The sequence below is a fragment of the Rhinopithecus bieti genome, unplaced genomic scaffold (assembly GCF_001698545.2).
Source record: "Rhinopithecus bieti isolate Rb0 unplaced genomic scaffold, ASM169854v2 scaffold_26659, whole genome shotgun sequence".
NCBI lineage: Eukaryota > Metazoa > Chordata > Mammalia > Primates > Cercopithecidae > Rhinopithecus > Rhinopithecus bieti.
In genome coordinates this window covers 52,792-64,652 of record NW_016811855.1, presented here as the reverse complement: position 1 = coordinate 64,652, position 11,861 = coordinate 52,792, and the positions used below count along the sequence as shown (strand labels likewise).

General features: G+C 63.4%; 1 protein-coding gene across 2 annotated transcripts; it reads left to right on the top strand.

Moving 5' to 3' along the window:
• Positions 1-7,545: 7,545 nt before the first annotated feature.
• Positions 7,546-10,046, top strand: C1QTNF12 (C1q and TNF related 12). Of its 2 annotated transcripts, XM_017895215.1 has the most exons (7): positions 7,643-8,151; positions 8,257-8,368; positions 8,454-8,605; positions 8,979-9,087; positions 9,380-9,470; positions 9,620-9,698; positions 9,856-10,046. In XM_017895215.1, exons 1-7 carry the CDS (start codon positions 8,074-8,076, stop codon positions 9,952-9,954), a joined length of 720 nt encoding a protein of 239 aa, XP_017750704.1. In that variant the 5' UTR covers positions 7,643-8,073; the 3' UTR covers positions 9,955-10,046. The 2 variants fall into 2 exon arrangements, with proteins under 2 accessions (XP_017750703.1, XP_017750704.1); XM_017895214.1 differs by having other exon boundaries at positions 7,546-8,151; positions 8,257-8,605; positions 9,366-9,470.
• Positions 10,047-11,861: the final 1,815 nt, after the last annotated feature.

Genomic DNA, 11,861 nt, shown 5'->3' with positions numbered 1-11,861 from the left:
GCGGGGCGGGGCGGGGCCTCCTGGGCGCCGCTGGGGGCTGCAGGCTCGGGGGCCTCGGGGGCCTGCAGAGCCTCTCCCCTGAATTCCTTAAGTCCGGTGGCCCAGAAGCCCGTCCTCCGGTGCTGGTGGAAGGCGGAGGACCGGAGTCCCTGCGGGAGGCCCCCACGGCCGGCAGGCTGGCCCCGTGCACTCGGGGGCCTCCCTCACATCCCTGCGCGCGCCCGCGCGCCCCCCGCGCCCGCCTTCACAGTAGGTAACGGCTCCGGCCCGGGTGTTCGCTTTCCACGGAAGATGGCAGAGGGGGACCCCGGCCCGGGAACGACGCCTGAGCCGGCAGGGGCTGTTCGGGCCCCGTGGCTCCCCGGGTCCGGCCGTCTCCCCTCTTCTCCGTCTGTTCCGTGACTTCGCCCGGGTGGGATGTGCCGCAGGTGCATCGCGTGGAGGTGGGTCACGGCCGCCGGCAAGAAACCCACCCTGTCCAGAGGCGGGCGGGAGACAAGCGCAGCCCAGCCTGCGCGCGCTCATCTTTCTTTGTTTTTTCATCAGTTTATTCAGAATTGCTCTATAATTTACCAATTGTATGTATTTAACCTATTGTGGAAAACAAAAAGTCTTTCATTATATCTTTATTTCTGAATTTCATGCTGCTTGTGTCTCTGTGGGCCGGGACATGTGTCCGTCTCTGCTCAGGGCTGGGGTGGCCCGTGACCAGGGGTCACACCTGCTGGCCTGGGGTGGTGTGGCAGCTGCAGGGCAGGTGGGTCCCAGTGGGAATCGCGTCGCTGGGGCCGTGGTGTTAAGCCCTCTGCAGGACTCTGTCCCCATCCCGTACTGGATGCCAACCGTGCCCTGATCCCCAACGCTTCCGTGACTGCCTGCATCACTTCCGAAGCCTGGTGTTTACCGAGGCTCATGGGAGGTGGAATGCTAACGAACAGAGTGTTTACTTAACACGCCTTACTGCCGGGTGCGGCGGCTTCCGCCTATAATCCCAGCACTTTGGGAGGCTGAGGGGTGGATCTCTTGAGCCCAGCCTGGGCAACATAGTGAGACCCCATCTCACAAAAAATACAAAACACTACCTCGTGTGGTGATGCACACCTTTGGTCCCAGCTACTCAGGAGGCTGAGGTGGGAGGATTGCCTGAGCCCAGCAGGTGGAGGCTACAGTGAGCCATGATGGAGCCACCACACTCCAGCCTGGGCAAGGGAGCCAGATCCTGTCTCAAATGTTTTCTGTATGTGAAATCTCAACTTTTTTTTTTTTTAATGGAGATAGAATCTTGCTCTGTTGCCCAGTGTGGAGTGCAATGGTGCCATGATGACTCACTGTAACTGTAGGGTCCAGCCCTACTGGGCGTGTGGATTTTTCTCCTGGTGTGTGGAGATGAGAGATCGTAGAAATAAAGACACAAGGCTGGGCGCGGTGGCTCAAGCCTGTCATCCCAGCACTTTGGGAGGCCGAGACGGGCGGATCACGAGGTCAGGAGATCGAGACCATCCTGGCTAACATGGTGAAACTCCGTCTCTACTAAAAAATACAAAAAACTAGCTGGGCGAGGTGGCGGGCGCCTGTAGTCCCAGCTACTCGGGAGGCTGAGGCAGGAGAATGGCGAGAACCCGGGAGGCGGAGCTTGCAGTGAGCTGAGATCCGGCCACTGCACTCCAGTCCGGGCGACAGAGCGAGACTCCGTCTCAAAAAAAAAAAAAAAAAAAAAAAAAACAAGACAAAGAGATAGAAGAAAAGACAGCTGGGCCTGGGGGAACCACTACCACCTAGACGCGGAGACCGGTAGGGGTCCCAAATGCCTGGCTGCGCTGTTATGTATTGGATACAAGACAAGGGGGCAGGGTGTGGAGGGTGAGCCATCTCCAATGATAGGTAAGGTCACGCGAGTCACGTGTCCACCAGACAGGAGGCCCTTCCCTGTTTGGCAGCCGAGGCAGAGAGAGAGGGCAGCTTATGCCATTATTCTATGCATTTCAAAGAGTTTAGTACTTTCACTAATTCTGCTACTGCTATCTAGAAGGCAGAGCCAGATGTACAGGGCGGAACGTGAAGGCAGACCAGGAGCGTGACCGCAGAAGCACAGCATCACAGGGAGACGCTCAGGCCTCCGGATGGCTGCGGGCGGGCCTGACTGATGTCAGCCCCTCCACAAGAGCTGGTGGAGCAGAGTCTTCTCTAAGTCCCCTGGGGAAAGGGAGACTCCCTTCCTGGTCTGCTGAGTAACGGGTGCCTTTTCTAGGCACTGGCACTAGCGCTAGACCAAGGTTGGCTAAGTAGCGGGCGTCTTCCCAGGCGCTGGCATTACTGCTAGACCAGGGAGCCCTCTAGTGGCCCTGTCCGGGCGTGACAGGGCTCATACTCCTGGCTTCTGGTCACTTCTCACTGTGTCCCTCCAGCTCCTGTCTCTGTATGACCTGGTTTTTCCTAGGTTATAGTTGTAGAACAAAGATTATTATAATATTGGAATAAAGAGTAATGCTACAAACTGTGATTAATAGTATATGTAATATCTATAATCTATTTCTAGTATATTCTTTTTTTTTTTTTTTTTGAGACGGAGTCTCGCTCTGTCGCCCAAACTGGAGTGCAGTGGCTGGATTTCAGCTCGCTGCAAGCTCCGCCCTTTGGGTTCATGCCATTCTCCTGCCTCAGCCTCCCAAGTAGCTGGGACTACAGGCGCCCGCCACCTCGCCCAGCTAGTTTTTTGTATTTTTTTAGTAGAGACGAGGTTTCACCGGGTTAGCCAGGACGGTCTTGATCTCCTGACCTTGTGATCCGCCCATCTCGGCCTCCCAAAGTGCTGGGATTACAGGCTTGAGCCACCGCGCCCGGCCTAGTATATTCTTATTGTGTATATTTTATTATACCGGAACAGCTTGTGCCCTTGATCTCTTCCCTTGGCGCCTGCGTGGCTTGCCTTGACCTCCTGGGCTCAAGGGATCCTCCAAACTCAGCCCCCTACGTAGCTGGGACCACAAGTGTGCGCCACCATGCCCGGCTAATTTTTGTATTTTTTGTAGAGATGGAGTTTCATCATGTTGTGCAGGCTAGTCTTGAACTCCTGAGCTCAAGGGATCCACCTGCCTTGGCCTCCCAAAGCGTTAGGATCATGGGCGTGAGCCACCACACCTGACTAAAATCTCAATTTTTTTTTTTTTTTTGAGACAGAGTCTTGCTCTGTCACACTGGCTGGAGTATAGTGGTGTGATCTCGGCTCGGTGCAACCTCTGCCTTCCGGATTCAAGTGATTCTCCTGCCTCAGTCTCCCAAATAGCTGGAATTACAGGTGCCCACCACCACACCCAGCTAATTTTTGCATTTTAAGTAGAGACGGGGTTTCACCATATTGGCCAGGTTGGTCTCAAACTCATGACCTTGTGATCTGCCCGCCTCGGCCTCCCAAAGTGCTGGGATTACAGGTGTGAGCCACCGCGCCCAACTGAAATCTCAGCTTTTAGCGACCCTTGGTCAAGCAGTGAAGGCGGTGCCCATGACGTGTTGTCTGCACTGGCCCAGAATAAGAGATGATGTTTGACCTGTTGGGCAAGGCACGTCTGACCCTTTGTCCCCATTTCCCGTAGAGGAATCGTGAGCCCCTCTGTTCTTGTCACCAGTGGGGGCCGTCCTTGACCTCCCCCTGGGAGCACAGTGTGTCCCCTCGCCATGCAGACCACACTGTGAAGTCTTTTAATGAGGAGAGAAAAGCCCCTGAAAGGTTGATATTCTGCAGACACGTGCAGCACGTGGGCTCGGAAGAAGGCGTTTCCCGTGTGTGCTGGCAGCCTCGAGCTTCTCTGTGAGCGCATGCCCAGGCCGGCCTGAGCGCTGATTAACCAGCTGACACGGCAGAGCACTCCGGGTCTGAGGGAGCCACTCTCCCTGCAGCAGGCGGGTGGGCAGGGCACCGTGGTCCTTTGCCATTTTTCCATGGCCTGGGGGTGTCAGGGTGTCTGGGTTGTGGGGTGCAGGGGGTAAGCAGAGCCAGCACCTGCACCTGAGCCTCCCTGTGGGGGCAGCTCATGGCTGTGGCCCAGGGTACCCCGGAGCCTTGGTGGGTGACCCAGAGGGTGGGGTCCTCTTGGTCGTTTTCTAGAGGGAGTGTGGGGACTGAGTGTTCCCGCCTGGGTGCCAGGCTAAGCTCATTTTAAAGGTGCCTGGGGATGGGAACAAGAAGCCACATCCTTCCCAGTTAGGCCCAGCTGCACTCTGTCCAGCCTCCCAAGGCTGCCCATTTTCCTGCCTGTAGGGCAGAGTTGGAGGTCCAGCCTGTCCTGTCTGGAGTCACAGGGGAGCACATTGCTAGTGGGGGACACAGAAAATTTGGATGCCCTGCCTGTGAGGAGGGGTCTGGTAGCCCTGGGCGGGGGTCTCCTTGGCCAAGGCACCTGCCCACCCCTCCCCTTTGCCCCAAGCCTGGATTGAGGGGTGTTGGGCTGCCTTTCCCGACCCATGCTGGATGCAGGCCACACCTGCGGGCGTCCGGCAGGGCTGGTACTGTGTGGGCGCTGTGCCATGTCCCCAGAGTCCTCCACCACCTTTACCAGCGGACACAGGGCTGGGAGGCTTCCACAGTGCGCTCTGGAGGTGCCAGTCAGGCAGCGTCGAGAGCCTGGAGGGGTCGGGGGCAGCCGGGGTCCCTGGCGGGTTCCTGAGCGTCATCCCCATCCCAGCCTGGTCTCCGGTGGCTCTGTCTGTGGATGTGGCCTGGGGCTGGGGTCTCGGTGTGGCTGCCCTCGTGTCTGGCAAGAGGGGAGGGTCTGGAGTGTTCCGAGCTGTGCATCAGGGCTGGCATGTTACCTTCCTGTTTCTTTTGGGGCCACTGTTAGCCTCGGCCAGGACCAGGCGGCTGGAGGGTCTTCCAGCCCCACCTGGCCACCCCCTTCCTCCAGCCAGTGAGCCCAAGGGGTCTGTCGCCATGATCTGGCCTCACCTTTCCCCCGAGTGGGGCCCCAGCCAGGCCCGCCAGTACCCCCAGGACCCTGGGCCGGGGCCGTGAGTCAGGGCGGGGCACCCGGGAGGGCCTGGGTGAGGAGGTCCTGGGAAGGGGCTGGGGCTTTGGCTGGCTGGTAGGTGCCCTCCTGGTGGCTCGCTGCAGAGGCTGGTGTGAGGGGAGCCGCGCTGAGCTCAGCTGGGAGGGAGGGCGAGGAGGCAGGCAGCTGTCTTCACGGTTCCCAGGATGAGGTGGACCTTTGGGGAAGCAGTGGGGGCAGGGCGGGTTCTGGGGAGGGGAGGCAAGGAGCAGAGGCAGGGGTCAGTGGGGGTCTCCGCCCCGTCTCCTCCCCTGGCCGTCGGGGCGCCCGGGGGCTGGCGGATCACCCAAGTGTGAGCCCCCCTTGAAGCCCGCGAGGTCTGGGGAGGAGGAGGCGAGGGGAGGATTTACTGGGCGGCAGAGTGAGAAGGCCAGAGAGGACTGGCTGGGAGCGGGGACCAGAGCGGGACCCCAGCGGGACCTGAGTGCCGTCGCGCCGCCGTTCCGGGCAGGTCCGCGCAGACATGCAGCGGCGGAGACCGGGCGCGCCCCTGGGCCTCGCCCCGGCGCGGGGGCTCTGAGCGCCGGCCGCCCCATGACTGCGCCTGGGCCGGGATCGCCGCGCTAGCCGCTGGGCGGCCTGCGGCGCTGGGCTGGGCGTGGTCGCGGTCCTCCTCTCGCGGCGAGTCGGCTCCTCGGGGCCTCGGGCCGGCTGACACAGAGGACCAGCACTGGGCCCAGCGCGCGCGATCCCCCCACGCCGCCCCGCGTCCTCCCGCGAGGGGCTGCCAAGCCAAGGTACGCGGCGCCCCCGGGACGCGGCGTAGATCCTTGTGGGGCTTGAGCTCGGTCTGGGGGTCCTCCCCCACAGGCTGTGGTCCCGCCGGCTCTGCTCGGGGTTGCCTTTTGAGGCTCGGCCACGGTCCTCGCCTCGGGATCTGGGAAGCCCCTCCTTCCTCCTTTGCAGCCCGGACCTGGCCCCAGCTGCTGGGGTGGGTGGCGTGAAGGGGGGCTTACGCAGGGGTGGGGGCCACAGTTAAACCTTCGAAGCCTGGGCCTGCCACGCCTGAGGAACTGTTGCTATTAATTAGGCTGACTTGTGGGGTGGGAGGGGCTTTGGCAGCTTAGCACTCGATGGTTTTACCAGACCCCCTGGGGCCCAGAGCCCCTGCATGACTCTCGGCTGGACGACGCATGGTGAGCCTGGTCCCCTTGTGGCTTTCTAGGGTCCTGTGTACCAGCCCCCCCTTCGCAGGTTAAGTCTCTAGGCCCAGCCTGGCGGCGTGTCTTCAAGACAGAAGGTCACGCGAGCTCACCTCAGCCCCGGGCTTCCCTCTCCACCTGCCTCAGGTCTCTCCAGGGGTCTTCGAGGCAAGCCTTTGCGCTGCGGTCGGGGCCCCAGGACTGGGAGGGGAACCCGCAGTTGCAGAGCAGCCACCCCACCCCCAGCCTCACACTTTGATGCTGGCCTCCCTCCTCCTGAGGCGCCGGCTCTGCGCAGCCTAGCCCGGCTGCTCTCACCCACCGGGGTCCCTCTGGACGCCCGACGGCCCCGTTTCCAGATGGGCAGGCTGAGGAGGTTTGAGGCCCGGCTCTACCAGCTCAGGAAAGTGGGCTGGTTCCCAGCGCAGGGCCAGCCTGCAGTGCGGCAGGGGTTGGAGCAGAGGGGATCTCAGCAGTCGCGGCGCAGTCACCGGGGAAGGGAGGGGCACCCCACTGCCCCGGGCCGACTGCTCAGGAACTGCGGGTTGGAGGCTCCCTCAAAGGTGGCGGCTGGAGGGCTGTAGGTGGTGGGCTGCTCAGGCTGCCCTCCAGGCGTCAGGGTTGGGCGGTTCTCCGCAGTCATGCTCTCTGCTGCACCTCTGCCCTCAGCCCCAGATGGGTTGAATGCACAGGCTCCCTCCAGGGCACCGGGTCCCTCAGCACACTGGGGGGTGATGCCAGGAGAGCAAGCAGATAGTTGGTATGCCTGAGGAGTAGGGGGTGGAGTTGGCTTGGGGAGGAGTGGGGAGAAGAGTGTGTGGAGGAGTGGGGGAAGAGGAGATAAGGAGTGGGGGGGAGTGGGGGGGAGGGAAGAGTTGGGGGGCGCGAGAGGAGAGGATGGGGGGAGGAGGAGGGGGAGAGGAGTGGGGAGGAACGGGATAAGGAGTCGGGGAGGAGTAAAGGTGAATTTGAATGCTCTTGGATTGTTTTTCCCTGGGTGGGCCCAGGTCTGGGATGGGTTCACGCCCACCCTGCCTGTCCTCCACCCCCCATGGTAGAGGCCTGTCTGGTCCACTGGGAGGACCCACCTGCCATGTCTGGTCAGGAGGCTGAGGCTGTCCTCAGAACCCAGCCCCGCTGTGTCGGGCTAGGCCAAGTGCAGGACGGGACTCTGTCCCGGGCCAGGGTCCCTTGGCTCACCCTGCTCCGGGGAGGGGCTCCCTCCTGGCCCGGCTGCGCACTTCCTATCAGAGTCCTGCACGCTTCCACCTGCAGGCCAGGCTGTCCCCAGCCCAAACCTCCTTAGCACATCTTCTCTGAGTATGGGGGCTGGGGTGGCTTAAGAGAGGGTGATTGGAGGGCTGGAGAGGGTGGCAGGCCCTGTCTGACCCTTGCTTAAACTGGGTGGGCTGGCCCCAGCTGCCTGGACCTGAACCTGAGGACTGGGGTGAACTGGAAGGCAGAGGGTCCTTGGAGCGAAGGCCCGTGCCCGCTGCTCCCCTGTCAGCAGCCACTCTTGGCCTGGTGTCTCTGGGACTCTCAGGCTGGTGGAAAACCCTCTCCTGTCCTGTCCACATTGTCCCGTCCGTGTCCCTGCCTCAGCCAGGACCAGGCCCCTGTCGGGCTCAGGGCATCAGGCTCTGGCTGCATCCACAGAAGCCCTGTGTGCGTGCACTGCTGGTGCCCCCGGCATTGGAACGTCCGGGTTCTGAGTCCCCCAAGGGCGGCCATGGGTCTTTCTCATGGCTGGTGATGCCTTCCCTGGGTCTGCCCTGAGTGCCCCCCACTGCCCTGGGTTCCCAGATCTCTGCAGGGCACAGCCTCAGTGTGCTAACCCTGTCCCATCCCTTTAGCCATCCCAGGCCTCAGGACCTGAGTTCTCCGACGCTCACATGACATGGCTGAACTTTGTCCGGCGGCCGGATGACAGCGCCTTGAGGAAGCGGTGCGGAAGCAGGGACAAGAAGCAGGTGAGCCCCGCCCGGGCTGCTGCAGGGTCTGAGCCTGGGACAGGGTGTGGTGGTAGCTCCCACTGGGTCCCACTGGGACCCTCACCTTCTTCTGTCTCCCCCCAGCGGGACCTCTTGGGTCCCCCAGGACCTCCTGGGCCCCCTGGTCCCCCAGGACCTCCAGGTGCAGAAGTTACCCCAGAGACTCTGCTTCGCGAGTTTCAGGAGCTGCTGAAAGGTCAGCCGCCCCGCACTGCCCAGAGTCCCGACGTGCCTGGGCCCCATGCTGACCCTGTTGGCGGCCTGTGCCCTCCTCCCCACAGAGGCCACGGAGCACCGGTTCTCAGGGCTCCTGGACCCACTGCTGCCCCAGGGGGTGGGCCTGCGGCTGGTGGGGGAGGCCTTTCATTGCCGGCTGCAGGGCCCCCGCCGGGTGGACAAGCGGACACTGGTGGAGCTGCATGGTTTCCAGGCTGTGAGTGGGGCCAGGAGCCCAGAGGGGGGCACTGGGTGGAGCCCCACAGGCAAGACGGGACCACCCACACTCTGACACTCACGGGGCACCCACGTGAGTTGGGAGTTGGGGGCGGGGCTCGGAGGGCGAGGGGCTGCCTCGGGTGAGGGTTGGGAGGCCCTGGGGCCCCAGACCACACCTTATGCCCAGACTGAGGAGACCGTCCTGGGTGTGGACTCGAGGGTCAGTCCTGTCGGTGCCCGCAGTGAGAGTGAGGGTCCTGGGGAGTCCTGCTCCGAGTGAGGGGCTGTTGGTTGCAGGCACCTTCCCCAGGCGGGGTCTGTGGGGTGGGGGCCCGGCCCTTCACTGGCCACTCACCCACTGCCCCTCACAGCCTGCTGCCCAAGGTGCCTTCCTGCGAGGCTCCGGTCTGAGCCTGGCCTCAGGTCGGTTCACGGCCCCCGCGTCCGGCATCTTCCAGTTCTCTGCCAGTCTGCACGTGGGTGAGCCGGATGGGGCTGGCTGTGCCGTGTGCTGTGACGGGGCTGGGGCTGAGCTTTCTGGGGGCACCTGGCATTGCCAGCCCCAGGCGCGGGTCCCATTAGAGATCTGCCCCTTGCCCCATGGGGGCCTTGGACTGGGCATGGGGTCCCTCCTGCACACCCGGCCTCAGGCCTCCCCTCCCCCAGCCCCAGGAGCCACTCCTGGGCCTGTCCTGGGCAGTGTGCCCTGAAGCCCCTCCCCACTGGCCCCCCCGCCCCCCATGCACCACCCTCCCCAGGGCTGTCTCCGCAGACCACAGTGAGCTGCAGGGCAAGGCCCGGCTGCGGGCCCGGGACGTGGTGCGTGCTCTCATCTGCATTGAGTCCTTGTGCCAGCGCCACATGTGAGTGACCTCAACCCCCGCTTCAGGCGGCAGCCCCCGGACCACTCTTGGGCGGGACTCACAGGCCACACAAGTCTCTGGGCACTGGGGGGCGTCTTGGCCCCCTGGACCTGCAATGCCTCCTCCTTGCCCTGTGGGGCTGTGTTCAGGTCCCTGGAGGCCATCTCAGGCCTGGAGAGCAACAGCAGAGTCTTTACGGCACAGGTGCAGGGGCTGCTGCAGCTGCAGGTGAGGCCGGGCCTGGTGTGAGCAGGAGGGTTCGGGTGCACTCAGGGTGCAGACCTCTGGGGCCTCGGCACCTCCTAGTGCAGGGCAGGTGGGCAGACGTTGGCCGCCGGGTGGCTGGGCTGTGGCCGCGGTTGTGACGTCCCTATGCTTCTTACAGGCTGGACAGTACGCTTCTGTGTTTGTGGACAATGGCTCTGGGGCTGTCCTCACCATCCAGGCGGGCTCCAGCTTTTCCGGGCTGCTCCTGGGCACGTGAGGGCGCCAAGGGGGGCTGGGCGAGGAGCTGCCGCCGGATCCCGGGGACCCTCCCACTGATGCCTGTGGTCACCACAATAAAGAGCCGCCCTCGGGTGCTGCCTGGATGTTTCACTGGGGGTGGAGGCCAGGCTGCCGAGGTCGGTAGGGGATGGGTGGGGGCAGAAGGGTGCTGTTCACATGAGAGCCTGGTAGTCTGGAGTACGGGCTGTGGAGCCTCCTTCGGGGCCAACTTGCCTGGCCTGGGGTTATGGTGATGGCCAGAGGCTGGGCTCTGCCCTGGCAGGCCCTGCAGGGGCCACACCAACCCTGAGGACAGGGACCACTGTCCATGCCAGCCCCACTCAGCTCTGCCCACAGCCTGTCCAGCCTTTGGGGGTCAGCAGGTCGTGTGGCACTGGAAGCACCAGAGGTTGGGGAGCAGCACAGTTCTGGGCCCTTGGGAGATCTGCGTCCTGTGGGGAGTCTGTGCAGAGCAAGAGGACGTGCAGGCCACACACAGGACTGCGTGCTTGTGTGCACTGGCCGCCGCAGGCGTGTGAAGCTGAAAGGCACCCTGCAGGCTCAGGTGCACCCAGATGGTGCCGTGCCTGGGGCACCCAGGTGGAGCAGGGCTGGGACCACTAGGCTTCTCCTCGCCTGCCCTAGGGACGGCCGCACCCTAACGACCAGGGCCCCTCGGGGGCCTTAGGGGCCAGAATTGCCTCATGGAGGGTGGGATGGGTCCCATATGCTATCCCCATGCTGCTGCCCCCTGGCAGGTCCTGTGGATTTGGGCCTCGCCCCCACCCCATTTTGGCTCTGGCAAACCCAGACCAAAGAGTGCAGATCGGCCTCAGGATGTCTGGGCCTCTGCTGAGCTGCGGAGATGCCGTCTCTGGTTGGCCCTTGGTGGCTGGTGGGGTCTGGGAAGTTGGAAGAGGCCGGAGCCCACGGCTGTTACCCCTCCCCTGGGACCTGGACCTGCCTGGCACTGGCAGAGAAGGGGCCCTCCCCAAGGCCTGCTGGGCAGTGAGGCAGGACGGCCCAGCCTGGTGACGAGGTGTGTGGGCAGGCGCCAATCAGCACAAGGTGGACTTGGCTGCTGACCCATCCCCACCTCTCTCCCTGGGACCCCCAGGGTGGCGTCAGGGGCTGGGGCTGTCTGGAAGGGCCTCTGCATCACTTGCCAAGGCTGTGGTCACCACCTGGGGATGTCCAGCCGGGCAAGGGCCGGTGTGGGGCACTATCCTGGGGCCCCCAACAGCTCCTACACCACCTCTCAAGTCCTGAGGCCCTGATGTGGGGCTGCGGGATACCAGGCCAGATGCAAAAGCCCCGGCTTGGGGCTCCTCTCTGCTCCCCACCTGTGAGCATGGCCTGCCCCTGGGGCCTGGATCCAGAACGGGGGTCTCCCTTCTGCAGCCCCTGCCCTGCTTGGCCACAGTACTTGGTAGTGCTCCCTTCCAGAGAGTCAGGTGGATACCCATCCACACGGGGAACGGAGGCTGTGCCGGGCCCTCCTGGAGCTGGGTCAGCGGGACAGCCGTGTGGGGACCCCGAGGAGGCAGGGGCAGGAGGGTGGCCTGCACCTTCCCGGTTGGCGTGAGCCCTGGGCCACGGACTCCCCCGTTTGCTTCCAGTTTTCAGTGGCTCCTCCCCTACCTGGTGGGCCAACCCTGGGCAAAAATGGGCCGGGGGCAGGCACCCAGGATCAGGCAGCACCAGCCAGGCCCTTCTGAGCACTGCTTGGGGCCTCACCATCCGGGAATGGGGGCTCTTAGGTTCTTCAGCAGCAGCCAGTCCCCAGCCCCAGAGGTGGGGGCTGCGACGACAGACGGAGACGCCAGAAATGGGACCCAGGGCCGCGCAGAGCCAGACAGAGACGAAACAAAGAGACGTGGAGGAGGGGCGGGGTGGGGGCCGGGG

What these genes read in the sequence shown, in the direction of transcription:
- C1QTNF12 (XM_017895214.1), top strand. Translation starts at nt 8,074, where the DNA reads ATGACATGGCTGAACTTTGTCCGGCGGCCGGATGACAGCGCCTTGAGG. An exon ending in CTCTGCCAGTCTGCACGTGG is followed by an intron (nt 9,088 to 9,365) that starts GTGAGCCGGATG and finishes CACCCTCCCCAG; the next exon opens with GGCTGTCTCCGCAGACCACA. An exon ending in TCCTTGTGCCAGCGCCACAT is followed by an intron (nt 9,471 to 9,619) that starts GTGAGTGACCTC and finishes GGCTGTGTTCAG; the next exon opens with GTCCCTGGAGGCCATCTCAG.